This window comes from Lampris incognitus, chromosome 14 (assembly GCF_029633865.1).
Source record: "Lampris incognitus isolate fLamInc1 chromosome 14, fLamInc1.hap2, whole genome shotgun sequence".
In the NCBI taxonomy this organism is placed as follows: domain Eukaryota; kingdom Metazoa; phylum Chordata; class Actinopteri; order Lampriformes; family Lampridae; genus Lampris; species Lampris incognitus.
The window spans coordinates 38,620,661-38,640,665 of NC_079224.1; the positions used below are offsets into that span (position 1 = coordinate 38,620,661).

Genomic DNA, 20,005 nt, shown 5'->3' on the forward strand with positions numbered 1-20,005 from the left:
CTTTGACCGTGCTGAAACGGTGAGAATGTGACTGGAAATACGGGGCCCGTGGGTCATGCTGATTAGAAAATGTTCTTGTAAAGGTATATAATACGAGATGAATAACACTAGAAACAGATGGAGAAAACTGGCCAACCACTGAGTCACGTGTATTAAAGGTCCTGAAAAGCGCTCTGCCGCTCTTGCACCACACGTGCACTCTGAAAGGTCCATCTTCAAAAGGGAACTTTCTACCACCTTTGATTAAACCAAAACCGCCGAGACTCAAACATAACATCTGTTTGTTCCTGATTAAACCGCTATCCAGTCATATACCAAGCACCGCAACCGTAAACGTCAATTCGGACCCTTAGTTAAAAAAAATAAATAAAAAATTTCTACCCGAAGACCATCTCTCGACTCCTCGGCAGCCTGCCGGAAGGCGCCGCGTTCCCTTGACAACTCGAAGTGTGCGATTCAAAAACGGTGACGTCACAGCTTTCCCATGATCCTTAGGGAACCCCCCCCCCAATTGAATGTTTGGTAAAAACAGTTTCCGTTTATGCATTACTCTGTTTACAGGGGGAACAATCACGTAACGCCGGCCAAAGGGACCTACTCCGGCAAATCAGGACGACAAGCAGCACATATTGGCAAAACTTCAATCTTGCGACGGTACGTCTCTGTAAAATTGTTTTTGAGGACGGACAATGTTGCTAATACGGCGTGCTAGCCAGTTTAGCATACGGCTGAGTTACAGTTGTCGGGCGACCGGTACCGCCGGATTCGATCCGTTTTCAGCCCAACTCCTTCGGTCTTCTTTTGAGTTTCTATGTGAGTGGCCGCGACCTACAGTTAACTAAGTAACCGGCGGTTGCCTTCCCAGCGGTGTTGCATACATTCATCTGAGCGAAGTAGGGCGTTTAGTGCGATAATGGTGTCGATCTGATCTGAAACACTCCGCCGTTAGTGTTTATTCACGTGCCGCTGGCGTTAGCCGCCCGGAACCGGGACGAGAACGAACTTATGCGGGAAATCTAGGAACGGATCTTTCTTTGCCGTAGAGTTGGCGAGGCTCGTGCCGAAACGCGAGCCAACTGATATTACCCAGAACTCAAGGACGAAACATTCACCAGTGTATTTCGGCAACGACGAGTGACTAACTAATCCATAGAAGCTGTATGTATGGTAGCGAATTCGGGGGGACAACGCGACCACAGGAACTGCCGCGGCCGGGACGCGAACCCGTATCGCCCGCACCGCAGGAGACATCGCTAAGCGTTCGACTAAAGGGTCAGACCCGCGAGCCAGCGGCCAGCGTGTCTTCTTATGCATGCACGTTACAGTATATTACGAGTTCCTCTGATCGTCAGAATGGTTTATTGACAGATTTTACTCTTAACTATAGTCATGGACCAGGACTACGAGTGTAGACTTCTGCGGCAGATCAACGTCCAGAACGAGAACGCAAGCCCTATGGTAAGTGAATATCCATGTTCTACACGGTCTGCTCATTCATTCTCTGGGAGCTGAATGCATCTGGCATATGTTGTTAGTGTCGTTTCTGTCGTTGAGTGAGGCTCTGATTGACCAAATGTTATTTTTTTCTTTTAATTTTTGTTTTCATTTTATACACATCCCTTTGTCAGTGTTAAAGCTCTTTTATTTTAGCATTGCTTGGGGTTTTCCACGGTGTGTGTGTGTGTGTGGGGGGGGGGTTCTCAACAACGTGAGCTGAAGTTGTATATCACGCATTTTTAAGGCTATATTCTTTTTTTCTTATTTAAAGTAAAGATGGTAAACTTTTAAAGAAAGTCTATTACCTTTAATAGGACTAGTAGGGCAAATGGTATAGGCTTATTTTTACTTTAGTTAAAATTTGTTTAATAATTAATAAAGTAAATATCTATCTATCCATCTATCTATCGACTTGAATGGGCATAATAGTGGTTCAGCGTCCTGATGACTAGTTTGTGCCCCAGTGGATGATGAGAATCAAACCTTAAGTACTGATCAATATGTGTTGGTTTACGGGTAAATATCAACAATCAAATGTCCCCCATCACTAACTGCAATTTCACAGTCTAAAAAGGCTAATCTGTCATTTTCTCATTCTCCTTGGTGAACTTGATGTGGTTGTTCACCGAGCTAATGTGGTACGTCCTGAGATTTAACTTTGACCCAGGTGTCGTCCACAAATCTGAACCAATGGGTAGGTGGTGTCCCTGGATAGGATATTAGAGCCCTCGTTTCCGCTTTGTCCATATACAAGTTGGCCACTATAGGTGAAACTGGGGGCACCCATAGCACACCCATGCTTCTGCCTATAGTACTGCCCCCTGTATGTGAAATACATGGACTGAAGACAAAGCTTCAGGAGCAGATACACTTGGTCAGTGTTAAGGGTGATCCTATAGCTAAGGGTGGGGTCATCTTGTAATTTCATATGGAATACCTCCACTGCTTCATCAACAGGAACACACGTGAGGAGAGACTTAACATCATAAGAGACCATTGTTTCATCCCCCTCCATAATCATGTCCCTCACCCTATCTACAAAATCCATAGTGTTCTGAATGTGATGTTCATTACTGCCTACCAACGGGTTAAGAATAGATGCCAGAAAGTTAGAGATGCTATAGGTCACTGAGTTAGTCATACAACAATAGGCCATAATGGAACATTCTGTTTATGTATCTTAGATAAACCATACAGACTAGGTGTAGCTTCCCTTGGGTATAATCTATGGTACAAAATCCTGTCAATAGCATTTTCCTGTTCTAATGGCTTCAGACAATCTTATCACCTTTTTCTTGTAACCACTGGATCTCGTTTAAGAGGCTCATAAGTCTTAATGTCGCTAAGAAAAGTTTCTCCCAATAAATGTTGTGTGATTCAATGATGAACAAATGAACTGATTCAATTTTCTGTGATTTATATTATACAGTTTTAAATGTTATTATTTATTTGTGTTGTTCCAAATGTCTGGATAAAAATTACAGTTAGTGCAGAATGGTGTTTATATTTTTGGGTGTGTTAGCTGGAGGTGGGGGGGGGGGTAAACACAATTTTTGTTGGTTGGGAGGTGGGGCTGGAAAATGGAAGCCATCACATCCCACCTTACATACTGTAATTGGCAATATAATGAGGGATGTTTTCTTTCTTGGAAATGTTTATATATTAGGCTAAATCATAGACTACACAGTGTATGGATAATTCTAAGTGCATTTCCAAATGGTTTGAGGCGATTTTCCCACGTAGTTTGTGCTGTTGAATCACAAGCATTCATGGTTAGAACGCTTGTTTTGTCAATCAAAAGTATATAAAACTTCAGAGTGCTAAACCTCATTTCACTCAGAAAAAGCAGGAATTTCCAGTCAATATAATCTCAAAAGCAAATGGACCTATCTGAGAGGATGACAGGTGAAATAAAAATACATGGGCATTAAACCGATTTGGGAGGCTTCAGTCGCATGACTGACATTAAAAGCATTAAAGAGTAGACAAGCGAGTTCTAAAACAACACTCCACGTCATAAATCAGCATGATACAATTGGTGTGAAAAAGCAGTTCACAATAACAAAAAAACCATGTGTCTATTTTGTTTACTGGAAAGAAGCAGAAAACCATTTGGACTTAAATTGGCAAACTCAGCAAATTTGTGGCCTCATCACCTGTCCTGCGTTCTCGTGTGACTGACAAACACACACAAGCAGTGAGTGACAGTTTAGTTTCGCCTTTCATGATGTAAGCGCCGCGCAATTGGATGCAAGGCACCTTACATCAATAGGGTGAGAAGCAACTGGCTGTGGGGGGGGGGAGAGAAAAAAAAACACCAGGAAGAAAGTAGTTGGCTGGAAATGTTTTAATATCTGGCTGGCAGGCGGCTTTTATGGAAAACTCTGCTTGCTTGTGTATGATTGCCCCATTATGTGAATACAAGAATTATGCTTTTCTCTTGAAATAATTCTGCACTAAAAGTGTTTAAACTAGCTGAGGCATAGATGCAGGATCAACTGGCGGCGAGGTGCAAAAACAACAGCCTCTCCCTAAATATAGAAAAAACTAAGGAGGTTATTATTGACGTTAGAAAGACCAGCGTCCACCATACCCCTCTGACCATCAATGGTGTGGACGTGGAGAGAGTCAGCAGTGTTAAGTTCCTGGACCTCTCCTGGTCCTCACATGTCACTGCGCTCTCCAAGAAGGCCCAGCAGTGTCTTCACTTCCTGCGGTTTCTGAAGAAGGCGAGTCTCCCCCCACCCATCCTCATCACATTCTACGGAGGCACCATAGAGAGCATTCTGACCAGCTGTATTACTGTCTGGCATGGGAACTGCAAGGCCTCTGACCGCAAATCCCTACAGCGGCTAGTGAAGACAGCTGGAAAGATCATAGGAACTGCTCGCCCATCCATCCAGGCCATCTATGACATACGGTGCACCTGGAAGGCTCTCGGCATCGTGAAGGACCCCACCCACCATTCCCACATCCACTTCACCTTTCTACCCTCTGGCAGGAGGTACCAGAGCATCCATGCTGCCTCTACCAGACTATGCAACGGTTTCATTCCTCAGGCTGTGAGGTTCCTCAACAGCCTGAACACTTGGACCTTCCATAAAATGACTTTTGGGCCTTCCTACTCACTGTCTGTGTCAGGTGTGCTTGTGATGTATAGGTCTGAAGCAATTTTGTTTTTAATGCACTTTTCGTTTTTAATATTTATTGCATGTTATTTGTTTTTATGTGGCACTGTGGCCCATGTTAAACATAATTCTGTTCCCTTGTATGTATGAGACTTAGATATAAGGCAATGACAGTAAAAGCAGTCCAAGTCTAAAGTTGTCCGCTCTAGTCATTATCTTGATAATAGAATGATACCAGCTCCTCCCAAATTGTCCTTCATAAGTGGCAGCAGTGTTAAGGTGGCAGGAGAAGGTTCTCCACATGGAGCCACAAGCAGTGTAACCAGTCAGCCTATGTAATTTGACAGTGTCACGTTGTGGAGTGTGGATTAACATTAGGCTGAAGTGACCAAACGATTGGCATTTTGTGAATGCCACCTCCTCTTATTAACGCCTCACAGAAATACTTGTTAGTGTGTGGATCCCCACTGGAGATGGTCTTTCCTCTCTTCTCATTTGTAGAAGGCCATAGAAGCCGTGCGAGCGCTGACACCCACCAATTCCCCCTTGTCCTCCCCCAGCAAGCATGGTGACCGCTTCATTCCTTCCCGGGCAGGTGCCAATTGGAGTGTCAACTTTCATCGCATCAACGTGAGTCTCCTGCAATGCATGCTCAAACAAATTCCCATGCTTACTAAAGCGACCCTCTTCTCTTGGCTTCAAGAATATCATGTTGAATTACGGTTCAGAAGGAAACACTATTATTCATATGCATACTGCTTCCAACTTTCTGTAACTCCTTTGGGGTTTTTTTGGCTGAGAAAAATGTCCTCATTATTGCTACTTTGCTTCACCTAGGAAATTGAGAAAACACACAGTCAGAGCAGGAAAACCAAAGATGGCACAACGGATAATAGTAAAGGTAATCAATCCACGTTTTTCCTCAGAAACATTCATGCTTTTCTATTATATATATGTGGCTGCACTCTCTTTTCTTTTACAGCCTATTGCCACTATCACCTGCATCTGTCTATATATATATATATATATATATATATATGATAATTTTTCTGTGGCAGGACCTGATGCTGCAATTAGTGGCATTATTTGGTAACACTTTAGTATGGGGAACATATTCTAAGTAAAAAAACTTAATTACTAGTGAATTAGTAATGATCAAAATGTCACTTTAGTATGGGGAACATATGTTAAGTAACAAAAACTTAATTTAGAGTAATTTAACACTATTAACACTTGTAGTGTTGTGTTTTGTTATGTAAGAACAGACCATATTCATTAAGTGTTAGTAAGGGAGAATAACTCTTCTTGTGGTACTACCACCTTATAAAGTCCATACTAAGCAAAGCATATTGAGATGGTACTACTAATAAGCAATAATTCTGAGGTTATAGAGGGAAAACTCATAGTTAATGGCTTACTGGTTGTATATAAGGCCATGCAGAATAAGGCATTAATGAGTACTTAATAATGACCAATTAAGAGCCAATATGTTGCTAATTTGCATGCTAATAAGCACCTACTTAATGGTGACTATGTTCCCCATACTAAAGTGTAACCCATTATTTTAATGTAGGACAATTCTGCTTAACTACTGGCAACTCGGAGGTAATCAGGTGATTGTAGTCCTGTTCAAATCTCCTTAATGTATCACTTCATCACTGCTGGATGAAATTGGAGGCTGTGCCACAATATCTTTTGGCCCTTGTTGTGAATCTGCCAGCTACTGACATCACATCATAGAAACTCATCAAAGGAGAAATAAAATAACTTAAGATTGAAATCTCAAAGAGGATGAGACTTGTTTCTTTTATAGTAGTATTAAGTAAGTAATTACTTTGCTGAATCCATAGTTACAGAAAATACAGGATTCCTTTTTTCCGCATAGAAAATTATTGGTTATGACAGTTGAAATAATGCTCGTTTGACTGGTCAGAGTGCACAATTAAGAGCAAGTGCAGACCATTAAGCTTAACATTAACAAGTAATGAGCAGTAATTTGAGGTAAATCAAGAAATCCTGTATTGAAAACATGGTGCATGAAAATAACCAGACCTGGTTTAGTAAAACCAGTCCATTAAATATTACTTAACTTTAGAATTTGACCTTTTCCCATTTCAAAAACCCTTAAGAGGCTTTAAGAAAATTGAGGCAAGAAAAGAACATTCTGTATGATTTTAAAATTCAGTCTTGCTCCCTATTTCCCTAGCCTAAGATTTTTAAGATCTTAGGATAAAGATTGAGTTACGGAGAACAATGTGTTTTTAACTTTAAACACATTCGGGAACACGGTGTGCCCTCCCTTCCTCAAGTTTTTTTTGCCTCCTTTCTCTGTCTTTTCCTCTGCCTTTAGCGGATGGTCTGGCTTACTCGGCCCTTCTGAAGAACGAGCTACTAGGCGCAGGCATAGAGAAAGTCCAAGACCCCCAATCAGAAGACCGCCGTCTCCAGCCTTCAACCCCAGTCAAGAGGAGCCTTTTCAGTGTAGGAAATAACATAGCTACAGTTGATATGAGTTCCTAATCCTATGAAAAGTTACATTTGTCTTTATAATTTTTTAAACCCATATTCCAGTGCGTGTTAATTGCAGGCATCTTTTGTAAGCAACATCAACCATCTATATGTGTTTTGCAGTATTCTGTAAGTGCCAAACGAGCTCTTCCAGAAGAAGATGGCAACGCGGTCTCTCCATATTCCCTATCACCTGTTAGTAGCAACAGGTAATGAATGATAAATCCTTGTGTTGTTATTACTGTTATGGTATCTTTTGCAGTCAAGGAAAAAACACATTATCAGGTCAGTCAAACATAGAGCTACATGATTATGGCTAAAATGATAATCACGATTATTTTGCTTGATATTAAAATCAGTTATCGCAATTATTCATCCAATTTGGAGAACAGAATTGTTTTAATGAGCATTTTAAATCAACAGAAAACGGCCTTCACATTCATAATGTATTTTGTAACCCTATAAATAAATAAGTAAATAAACATTCACATGTACAAATTTTCAAATCAAAATAACCCTTTCTTCACCCTTGCTCTGCCCATGATCAATTAATTGTGGAAGCCAATATCCAAATCGCGACTAATATATGGTTAATTGTGCAGCCTTAGTTTTAATTTTTTTTAATTCTCCCCAATTGTACTTGGCCAATTTTCCAGTTTTAACTTATTTAAATTGCCTAGTTAATTCCAATCAAAATGTTTTGCCTTCCAGCCAAAAGCTGCTCCGTTCACCAAGGAAACCTACACGTAAGATTTCCAAGATTCCATTCAAAGTACTTGATGCTCCTGAGCTTCAGGATGACTTCTACCTCAATCTAGTCGACTGGTCATCTCTCAATGTCCTCAGCGTTGGACTAGGGACTTGTGTCTACTTGTGGAGTGCCTGCACCAGCCAGGTGGGTGTGATAAGTTAGCAGGATGTATTAAGGACACCAAAGAGACATTTGTCTCAAATGTAGTTAAGAACATTCTAAGCTGTAGGAGATCCAGGATAACTTGTCTTTATAATTTATGCAGAAATTCATTTGCATGACATCGTCACTACAAATTAAGATGTTTGATTTGCCTTTATACAATTTTTGTTCTATTTATCCATCCACAAAGATGAGGCTATTGTGGTTTGTAGATGATAACTCATGTAGAAGAGACAGAGGTAGACTTAGAAAACTTTAATGTCATCTGAGAGGCAATTTGTGGTACAGCACAGAACATTGAGACACATTTAAAGCACATCAGATAAACAAAAACAATAGTTCCAAGATCATGTATAGCAGCCATCATAGATATCATCACAGTCCAGGCAGGCATTTAAAGTGCATGTCTATCTGTATACCAACAGTTGTAATAAAAATGAATAGTGAGTACACTGCACATCCCCTATCTAGCCATGTATTTCACATCCCCTAGTCCATATATTTCCCTAGACTTCCCATGGGTTCCGCATCTCAATTAAGTTATCATGGGGATAGTTTTTTCCTCGGTTGGCTCTGATCTATACCTTCAACCAGAAGGGAGTGGCCGGAACTCCACTGAAAGTGTTTGGGATGTATCCATGTCCTTGTCTGCCTTCTCAGTCAGTCAAATTTCTGGGGAGATTTCATCAAATTCTTGAGTAATATTAAAAATAATATCTGCTGCTTCATCAGCATTTGCTTTGGATGGATATGAACAATAATGGGTTACATTTAATGGATTACATTTATATACTGCATTATCTAGACACCCAGAGTGCCTCACAGAGAAGGGGCTAAACTCACCTTAACCACCACCAATGTTTAGCACCCACCCAGGTGATGCACAGTAGCCATTTTGCACCAGAACGCTCACCAAATATCAGCTTGAGGTAGAGACACTGGGGGACCCCATATTCTTTGCAGTAAGACCTTTAATGATCACAGTGAGTCAGGACCTCAGTTTAACATCTCATCCAAAGGACGGCATCTCCTACAGCACAGTGTCTCCGTCACTGCACTGGGATCTATTTATTTATTTTTATTAGGGCCAGTGGGAAGACTGCCCCCTACTGACTTCCCAACAGCACTTCCAGCAGCAACTCAAGCTTTCCCGGGAGGTCTCCTATCCAAGTACTAGCCAAGCCCACACCTGCTTAGCTTCTGTCATTCGGCATTCATATGTTGGTATGGCTACCGGCAGTAGTGAAAAATATTTGTGGGAACTCACATGGAAGATAGGAGGGGCATAGGGACACTGAAAAGAGTTCAATATCGGGGGTACAGATCCTCTTCTTCACCACTGTTGTTTTGCACCACCTGTCATTTATCACGACACACACACACACACACACACCCTCCTTGCCTGTGGCATCTCTGCATCGGCCCATGCGTGTGACAGTAAATCCGTCTGAAAAAACACCAGAGGTATTATGGAACTGACATCATAGCTGTTCATATTAACGTCTCTTTGCCTATCTCTTTATCTTTGTAGGTAACACGTCTGTGTGATCTCTCTGTGGAAGGAGATTCAGTAACGTCAGTGGGCTGGTCAGAAAGGGTAGGTATTTTATCTCACCACCTCATGACAAATGTTTTCTCCCAAACGTTATGCCACGTTATGGGCATCCTTGACTAACTTGCATTCAAATTTTCTTAAATTCTTTTCTTGTAGTTATGGAGAATATCCTGTATAATTTTTCTATTAAGTGAAGCACACTTAAGTGTATTTATTTCCTTTAGAATCAAAGATAGCCTCTATGGTCTTTCAAGTCATTGTGTGTTGAGATGATTTCTGAATCTGAATGACTTCTATATCATACAAAATAATGCAGCTTCTGAGTGATGAATATTTCATGTGTATTTGAGCCAGCTAGCCAAATAACTAAATCACTAGCACTCTAGTCAATTAATAGTGGATTGCATTGCTTATCTACCAAGTTTATGGTAATTTTTGGAATAACATTTGTCATTCAGTGGCTAGAAAGTAGGTTGTTGCTACAGGTTTATGGAAAATGTGATATGATGAAATATAAAATGAAATTATAACTGAATTATAATTTATGATGGATCACATCTTGCAGTATATGATTGTATGATTTTTTTTGTATAATGTTCATTGATAATAACATTCAAGTGTTGAATGTGAGTCACTAGTTGCCATTGTTATGAGACTCACTGGCAGTGTAAAGATGAAATTACAGCACAACACATGCATGCCGTACAGTACTATGTAATAACCACTGAACATTTCATCAGTGGTTAAGTGACATTTTCAGTCTTCTTAGACTGAAGATGTCAGTCTAAGAAGTCTATTAGAGGCCTGGGAGGAGTTTGAGGGTTCTGTGCAGTATCTTAGCTGTAACTAGAACTGCACTCTTTTGGACAGAGACCTCTGATGTTATTCCTGGAATCTGCTTGAGCCACTCACCCAGTTTGGGGGTTACAGCCCCAAGTGCTCCTATTGCCATTGGGACTACTGTGGATTTCACCTTCCACATCGGATCTAGTTCTTCCTTCAGCACTTGGTATTTCTCTAGCTTCTCATGCTTTTTCTTTCTGATGTTGCCGTCGCTCGGGGTTGCAACATCGATCACTACTGCTGTCTTCTGTTCCTTGTCAGCCACCATAATGTCTGGTTGGTTAGCCAGCACCTGCTTTTCAATCTGGAACTTAAAGTCTCACAGGATCTTAGTTCTGCCATTCTCAACCACCTTTGGTGATGTCTCCCATTTGGACTTCGGAACTTCCAGTCTGTATTCAGTACAGATGTTCCTGTACACTATCCCAGCCACTTGGCTATACCTTTCAGTGTATAATTTTCAATTTCATTTAGCAGACGCTTTTATCCAAAGCGACTGTAGTAGCAAGGTAGTTGGCTTGTATAGCATTGGGAGTCTACGCCACGGACTCTTATTCATCCCAACTGGGGTTTGAACCCCCGATCTCCAGTGGGAAAGCCGGCGTTCTAACCTATTGAGCTATCCAGCTGCCAGTGTCCCCAGCTAGCATCTTATACCCTGCTACTAAGTGCTGGACTGTCTCAGAGGTGTCTTTGATCAGCCTGCATCTAGGGTCTTGTCTGGTGTGGTAGACCCTTGCCTCAACCGATCAGGTGCCAAATGCCTGTTCTTGTGCTGCTATGATCAGTGCCTCTGTGCTGTCCTTCCGTCCAGCCTTTTCTAGCCACTGGTAGGATTTCTCTGTCAGCCACGTCTTCTATTTGGTACATCCCATGGAGGGGCTTAGTCTTCAATGATACCTCCTCTTCTTCTTTCTCCCCAAACTCTTGTCTTCTGCTGCCTAAGGTACTCACATTCAGCAGTTCATCCTTGGGAGCCCTCTTTCTGATGTACTCATGGATGTTCCTTGTTCCATCCTGGATAGTAGCTGTGATACTCACTAACCCTCTGCCCCCATCCTTTCGTTTATCGTACAGTCTCAGGCTGCTGGACTTTGGGTTGAACTCGCCGTGCATTGTGAGGAGTTTCCATGTCCTGATATCTGTGGCCTTTACCTCCTCCTTTAGCCAGCTTATTTTTCCAGCTGGGCATCTGATGACTGGTAGGGCGTATGTGTTTATGGCTTGGATCTTATTCTTCCTATTGAGGTGGCTCCTCAGGACCTGCCTTGCTCTCTGGAGGTATTTGGCCATAGCTGACCTCCTTGCTGCCTCTTCTTGGTTCCCATTTACCTGTGGGATACGTACTTGTAACTGTCCTTAATGTCTGTTATACTGCCATCTGGTAAGTCAACCCGTTTCAGTCCTCACCACCTTTCCTCTTTTTGCCACCATCTGACCGCACTTGTCTAGTCCGAATAACATCCGGATGTTGTCGCTGTAGAACATGTTGAGGTGGATCAGCGAGTCAATGTCTTGCTCATTCCTGGCATACAGCATGATGTCATTCATGTATAGGAAGTGGCTGATTGTAACTCCACTTCTGAACTTGTATCCATATCGACTCTAGTTGATGATCTGACTGAGGGGATTCAGGTCCATGCAGAACAGCAGCGGAGAAAGTGCATCACATTGGTATATACCACATTTGATGGTTATCTGTGTGAATGTCTTTGAGTTGGCCTCTAGTGTTGTTTTCCACTGCTGTATTGAGTTCTTGATGAAGGTTGTTAGTGTCTTCCTGTTGGCTTTGTATAGTGCAAAGCACTCCAGCAACCATGTGTGAGGTATTGAATCATAGGCTTTTTTTGTAGTCAACCCAGGCTATGCTTGGGTTGGTCTGTCTGGTCTTAGAGTCTTGGGTGACTGCTTTATCAATGAGTAGCTGATGCTTTGACCCTCTGGAGTTTTTCCCAGTTCCCTTCTGAGTGCTGCTCATATATTGACACGTGCCCATTCAACTTAGCTGCTATGATGCCTGACAAAATCTTTCATGTTGTGGAGAGGCCGGTAGTTTGAAGGTGTTGTACCCTTGTGGGGATCCTTCATGATCAGTATTGTTCCCCCCATGTTAGCCAATCAGGCTGAGACCCAGATGTTTGCAGCTTGTTCATCTGTGTCGCCAGGTGTTCATGTAGTGCCGTTAGCTTCTTCAGCCAGTAGGCGTGAATCATGTCAGGGCCAGGTGTCCAGCTGTTTGTTGGATGATGGTAACTGATTCTTGTTCTGGGATATTGCTGTGGTCTGCTCTTAGGTATACCAGCCACTGGGAATTGGCGTTTTGTAATGCCTCTTTTTCTCATATATCCTTCCAGTATTGCTCAGTCTCTGCTCTGGGTGGGTCTGATGTTGTTCCCTTGTTACTCTGCAGCTGGAAGTACACTTTGGATGGTTCTTTAAGGAACAGGCCATTTACTCTTGGTTTCTGCTTCTCTGGTGTATCTCTTCAGCCTTATGACCAGAGCTGTGAGCCTTTGTTTGGCAGTTTCCAGGGCTTCACTTACAGATATATTGCTGTACTTCTTCAACCAGGGCCTGTATTTCATCACACCTTTCTGCACCTCTGTTAAATGGCTAACATCTCTCTGAGCTGCTTTGATCTTGGCTTCCAGCCTTCTCTTCCATGGAGGGTACTGTTGGTGACCTGTGTTCTTGATCCTCTACCCAAGCATCTCCAGAATTACAATTGCAGTGGCATATGCAAGCTCATTGGTCTCCTTTATGGTGGCAATTGAGATACTGCGCAAGGCTGTGTTCACATCCAAAGCAGACTTTGTGATGGTAATTTGTCATTGAGGTCGAACCTGGGGGTTGACTGTCTTTAGTCTGGCCGTGATTCTCATTTGAACCTCAGTAGCTTCAGCTGTCGTGGCTGGTAGGATTGTTTCAGCTGGTTGGAGTCGGTCCTCATTTATCGCCTGCCTACTGGGCGGCCCTTCAGGGTGCTAATTGTATAGTCATCCGGTTGGAGCCTCTCCATCTCAAGTTATTACAGTAGCTTCCTTCTATTTATGTTCAAGCATTTAGCCACTAACTGCTTCTGAGTCAGTGTGGAAGTAGGTCTCCTACTGATCCACAGTTTCCAAATATGCTTCATATAGCCTCTCTCCTGGGGTCTGCAGTTATAGTAGCGTTCCATCAGTTCCACGTTCTTGGCCCTTTGTCCATGAATGTCTTGTTCCTTGTTCCAGTAGTCCCATTTCTCATCAGGTTGTCCTTGTTCCTTAACACCTGATGCGGACCTTGTTAACCCAGGCAATGTCCAAGCCGGTATGATTCTATTCGTGTTACTCTCACTCATGTCTGAGGTAGTTGGCTTGTATAGCATTAGGAGTCTAAGCCACGGACTCTTACTGAAGACTTGTCCCAACCGGGGTTTGAGCCCCCCATTCTTGGGCAGGAAAACCGGCATTCTTATCTACTGAGCTATCCAGCTGCTATATAATTTTGATGTGTGTTTCAGGGTAACCTCGTTGCAGTGGGCACTCATAAAGGCTACGTGCAGATCTGGGATGCGGCAGCAGGGAAGAAGCTCTCAGTTCTGGAAGGACATACAGCCAGAGTGGGTGAGTTTAAAAGGGGTGACTGAAGCTTTGCGGAGTGGCAGTATCGTAGCCTATGAGGTTTATCCGAGGCGCGATTATTGCTAGTTGAAAACTTTACCCAAAAAGGGGGGATTGAGCCCAAAGGATGCTTTGTGATTGAAAAAATGCGTCAGTGTCATTGATTTTCACAAAGTTAATTGAGCACCAGTCACATGCAGTCATTTAATGTTATTTTTTCAACGTGTATTTGCCCGCAGGTGCGTTGGCGTGGAATGCTGACCAACTTTCGTCGGGGAGTCGCGATAGGGTGATCCTGCAGCGTGACATCAGAGCCCCGCCCCTCCAGTCGGAGCGTCGTCTCCAAGGGCACAGACAGGAAGTCTGCGGACTCAAGTGGAGCACCGATCACCAGCTGCTAGCATCGGGTGGAAATGATAACAAGGTAATCAGAAAGGGGCTCAAACCAGAGTCTTTTCTTCTCTTTTAATAGCTTAAGTAGTATCATACATTTTTCTATCCTTTTGACATTTTCTTATTTTTTAAGAAGGGACCACAGGCTAACAGGAATCTTCTTTTCTTTCCTTCTTTTTTCCTCCCACTGTGGTTTTCTCTGCCTCCCAATTCTCTCTAGTTGCTAGTGTGGAACCACTCCAGTGTCCTGCCAGTGCAACAGTACACAGAGCACCTGGCTGCAGTAAAGGCCATTGCCTGGTCTCCCCACCAGCATGGCCTGCTGGCCTCTGGAGGCGGCACGGCAGACCGCTGCATCCGATTCTGGAACACACTGACAGGCCAGCCGCTGCAGTGCACCGATACTGGCTCCCAGGTTTGCAACCTGGCCTGGTCTAAACACACCAATGAGCTGGTGAGTCAGTAGATGGCACGCATCGATCCACATATGCTATCTCGTAGTAGGATACACGTCTGGGTTTCTGGGATAAGTGCAGAAACCTTTAAGCTACAATTCTGAAGATCGTCAGTTTTAACTTACTAACACCTTTGGTGACTCTGATAACTGCAGTGGTGTCTGACTGCTCCAAATCCCAGAGATTCATTAATATTCATATTCATTAATATATTCATTATATATATATATATATATATATATATATATATATATATATATATTCATTAAAATTTCAGTTGATGGTGAATTATGGTGTATGGCTTTTTGATTCTTTTTCATTCCTGATGTTGCTGGAAGTATTAGTTGTTGAGTAACTGACTGACAGAATATCTATTCTGTTGTTTATTTATGTTTGAGTAAGGGGCAAGCAAAAGATTTTCTTCCCCCTGCTCCTTTTTAATCATGGAATGTGTAAATTGAGTTGCGTTTGATCATGAATTGCTTGTTTCTTTCTGGAGCTGTGTATTACCATGAGTGGAATAAATAATAATGAAAAAATGAAAGAAAAAAAAAATCAAAATAAGTCACCAGCACTGTTGTATAGGTACCTTGCCCCCTTCTTCTTCTTTTTCTTCTCTCGGCTGCTCCCGTTAGGGATCGCCACAGCAGATCATCCATTTCTATCACTTCCTGTCCTCTGCACCTTCCTCTGTCATACCAAACACCTGCATGTTCTCCCTCACCACATCCATAAACCTCCTCTTTGGCTTTCTTTTCCTCTTGCCTGGCAACTCCATCTTCAACATCCTTCTCCCAACATACCCAGCATCTCTCCTCCGCACATGTCCAAATCATCTCAATCTTGCTTCTTGCTTTGTCTCCAAATTGTCCAACCTGAGTTTTGTCCCTCTAATATACTCGTTCCTAATCCTGTCCATCTTTGTTGCTCCCAACAAAAATCTTAGCATCTTCAACTATGCCACTTCCAGCTTCACTTCCTGTCTTTTCATCGGTGCCACTGTCTCCAAACCGTACAACATAGCTGGTCTCACTACCATCTTGTAAACCTTCCTTTTCACTCTTGCTGGTACCCTTCTGTCGCAAATCACTCTTGACACGCTTCTCCACCCACTCCACCCTGCCTGCACTCTCTTCCGCACTCCCCGTTACTTTGAACAGTTGCCCCAGGTATTTAAACTCCTCTACCTTCGCCACCTTTACTCCTTGCATCCTCACCATTCCGCTGTCCTCCCTCTGGCTCACGCATATGTAGTCCATCTTGTTCCCACTGACTTTCACGCCTCTTCTCTCCAGTGCATACCTCCACCTCTCCAGGTTCTCCTCAATCTGCTCTCACTACAGATCACAATGTCATCCGCAAACATCATAGTCCAGAGACTCCTGCCTGACCTCATCTGTCAACCTGTCTATCTCCATTGCAAACAAGAAAGGGCTCAGAGTCGATCCTTGATGTAATCCCACCTCCACCTTGCACCCATCCGTCATTCAAACCGCACATTTCACCACTGTCACATTGCCCTCATACATATCCTGCACCACTCTTACATACTTCTCTGCCACTCCCGGCTTCCTCATACAATACCACACCTCCTCTCTCGGCACCAGGTCATATGCTTTCTCTAAATCTACAAAGATACAAAGTAACTCCTGACCTTCTCTATACTTCTTCATCAACACTCTCAAAGCAAACATCGCATCTGTAGTGCTCTTTCCTGGTGTGAAACCATACTGCTGCTCACTAATCATCACCTCTCCTTTTAACCTAGCTTCTATTACTCTTTCCCATGACGTCATGCTGTGGCTGATAAACTTTATACCTCTAGGTAGTACTACTGCCCCCTGCCCTAAAGAAAACTTTTATGAACTTAAATGTTAGCTTCTGATGTTGCATCAGTTTGTAAAGGTCTTCTGAGGTTGTTTTGCCAAATCTACTTAATAGCTGCTACTACTAAAACTTTACTCCGCCATTACCCGCCTTATTGTACCACATTTGACTCCATTTGGTTAAGACATAAAACGCCATGCACTATATCCTTCTTTTTTCTTAGAAATTCTTGCTGTGAACACGTGAGCCATTATCCAGATATTTGTTGATTGTCTTAAATATGCCAGCAATAGAAATTGGTTTGCAAGTAGTAAATCTTGCTTGTTGTACCTTTAAATTTTGTATATCAGATATGTGCTTTTTCATCACAGGTGAGCACACACGGTTATTCCCAGAACCAGATCCTGGTATGGAAGTACCCCTCTCTCACTCAAGTGGCCAAACTCACAGGGCACTCCTACAGAGTATTGTACCTGGTCAGTAAAACAATATGTTTGTGCTGCTGCAGAACAGTGCCACCGTCTTTATAGAACTTATTCTAACACACATATCTGCAGGCCATGTCCCCTGATGGAGAGGCCATCGTGACGGGTGCAGGAGATGAGACACTCAGGTTCTGGAATGTCTTCAGCAAGATGAGATCTACTAAGGTAACCATCAACATTTCTCCATTTTATGATTTACTCTGAAGTCTTTGTTTGGTTGCCCCTCCCCCATGCTTTACTGAAACCACTCTGTCAGATACAACGCTGTGATTTGACTTGACATTTACAGTATCCCTTTAGAAATGAATGTCTGTCAGTATTTGTTCAAGAGTCCTCGGTATACTTCCTTCATGTTGATTTTCTGTTCTCCATCCTCATCAGGAATCCGTGTCAGTACTGAACCTATTTACAAGGATCCGGTAGTAAGCAGACCTCTGGGGAACAAAAGATGGAACAGTCTCTGGGAGGGTGTTTTATTTTTTGCATGTAGTTGCATTAAGTTTATGGAGTCCAGTCACAGTAAATGGGGGGGCCCCCTTACAATTGAGTCTTCGTCTCGGTGGTCTACAGAGGCCCCTTCGTTTGCCCTTAATTAGACAGTGGAGTTGCAGCTGAAGCTGAGGGAGCCATTTAACATGGTTGAGCTGCACCGACTGGAGGAGACCTGTTGCCCACTTTCTTCAGATTTCTAGAACCACTGTCTCTAGCACATCACGCCCCTCCATGAGACCACCGGGGCCCTCCTGTGAAAAAAATATCAGGGTGTTCTCCCTGTGTGATTCTGTTTTGTTTACAGACTGTGCATGGCTGCCAAATATTGTGTTTGTATTTTTATGAATGTCTATTTATTTTGTATTTTTAATGTACTATGACAGACTTTTTCTTTTCCTCTGTAGTTTTGATTGCAGATGTTTGTCAGATTTGTGTAGTTTGGAGGGGGATTTACTTTGTTCCTGCCTTAAAGGGATAGGATGTGGAAGAAATGGTTGTCCTAAATTTTGATATCTTACTGAAGAGCAATGACGTTTCACAGTTTGAGACCATGCTTCCCCATCTTGTACCGTTTTTTTTAAACTAAATGGTTCACCGAGTGGGAACAGGGAGCTCACGCCGTTTTTTGTCTTGTTTTTTTTGGATCCAGTCCACCCTTGATTCTCTTATTCTGTACTCTCCAGCTAACATTGAGTTTATTTCAGTCTAATGTTCGCAATTATTGGCTAAAGATTTCTTATAATCTGGTAAATATGCATGGTGTTTACATTTGTACAACTGAAAAACTGCCAGTTTGGGTAATGTCTTTTCAAGGTATACATGTGTAAATTGCTTATAAAAAATAATGGAAGATAAAAAATCACTGCCCTGAAACTAAGAGTGATACTCTTGTGTTTTTCTTACCAATCTTAAAATTTATTTTATGACATTGTAAGTAAGAAAGTAGGGAAACAAGCAAAGCGACAATCATTTATGCTTGTTTCCCTACTTTTTTTAAAGTGAATATTAGGTCGAATTTCTTTTTTTAAACATGTTTGGTTAATTGATATAGTTTGCTGTAAGAATTTAAGTGAACTGTAAACTAAAATATTATAAAAAGGCATCAAAATGCAATCGTGTGTGTGTGTGTGTGTGTGTGTGTGTGTGTGTGTGTGTGTGTGTGTGTGTGTGTGTGTGTGTGTGTTCGTTCTCTTTGCTTCATGCCATTTCTCTATTGAAAGTGAGAAACTGACGCCACAATTTACGTCTGTGTTTTTGTTCATGTTAAGATTGAAATGTCTTCTACGCTTCTCTCCTCCATTCCAATATTTACCCCTCTCTCAGTTGAAGTGTTTTGTCTGAGTGAACTATAACGCAATCTTTAAATGAAAAGTATATATTTTGAGCCATGTTAAGATTCTCGTACGGCCATGGCATGTTGTTTTTAGTTTAACGTCTAGTTTGAGGGGAAGCTGAGGGGCAGTTTCAGTTCCAGGTTTTGTGCTGTCTTTTCTGCCACTTAGAAAACAATGCTACCTGATTCCGAATCATGTTTATTGACCATGTAGGTTTGCACATACATGGAATTTGACTCCGGTTTTGTGGATCTCTCAGTGTACTTAACAGAATAACAACACTACAACACAACAATCCAGATATATATACACAAGGATTGAGTATATACTGGCGACATAAGAGGTGATAAAGTGCAGTGGTGCAGAGAATATATCATACATGCTGACACAGATGTTAGCAGGATACATACATGCCTGAGGTATGTATGTAAGTAACCTGCTAGCATCATGTTACAAAGATATACTGACAAAGTGATGGCTAAATGATATTTTTTGTTGCTTTTATTTGCTGTCCTTTGATTAGACAACATTCTGGATGGCTGTAAACGGTCAGATTAATTAAATGTATTGGAATTACGCAGAAAGGTTTTTCTGATTGATGGCAAGTCCCAGGATAATGTAATGGACCTTTAGGTACTTTGTAAGAGTTATGAGCGCTATCATACTGATACACTAGTAATCATACATGCAAAAACTGAAGTGATCTTTGTTCTGGGTCACATACAGTAGCTACCATCTTCTAGAAACTGACGTTCTATTGCCTGATTTCAACCCAAACACCAGAGGGGGCCATGCACTGCAGTTTTCCATTCAGTCAGACATGCTTAATACTAATCAGTCTTTGCCACGTTTGCTTCAGACCTGAAAATGAGATGAGGCACCAGCTAGCTTCACTGTCTAGCAGTGGATTTAACGTATCAATTCATTTTATAGATTAACTGACTCAGGTAAATTTGGATACTGTGGTAAAACA

At 42.2% G+C, this 20,005-nt stretch overlaps 1 protein-coding gene and 1 pseudogene across 1 annotated transcript; both read left to right on the forward strand.

The window, feature by feature from the left end:
• The first annotated feature begins 531 nt into the window (after positions 1–531).
• On the forward strand, positions 532–18,701 carry LOC130124112 (fizzy-related protein homolog). Its single transcript, XM_056293523.1, has 14 exons — positions 532–654; positions 1,388–1,458; positions 5,127–5,255; positions 5,463–5,526; positions 6,976–7,106; positions 7,257–7,342; positions 7,845–8,028; positions 9,578–9,643; positions 13,947–14,049; positions 14,286–14,470; positions 14,660–14,893; positions 17,093–17,197; positions 17,279–17,371; positions 17,588–18,701. Exons 2-14 carry the CDS (start codon positions 1,390–1,392, stop codon positions 17,627–17,629), a joined length of 1,491 nt encoding a protein of 496 aa, XP_056149498.1. The 5' UTR covers positions 532–654; positions 1,388–1,389; the 3' UTR covers positions 17,630–18,701.
• Positions 14,073–14,154, forward strand: LOC130124609 (U4 spliceosomal RNA; annotated as a pseudogene).
• Positions 18,702–20,005: the final 1,304 nt, after the last annotated feature.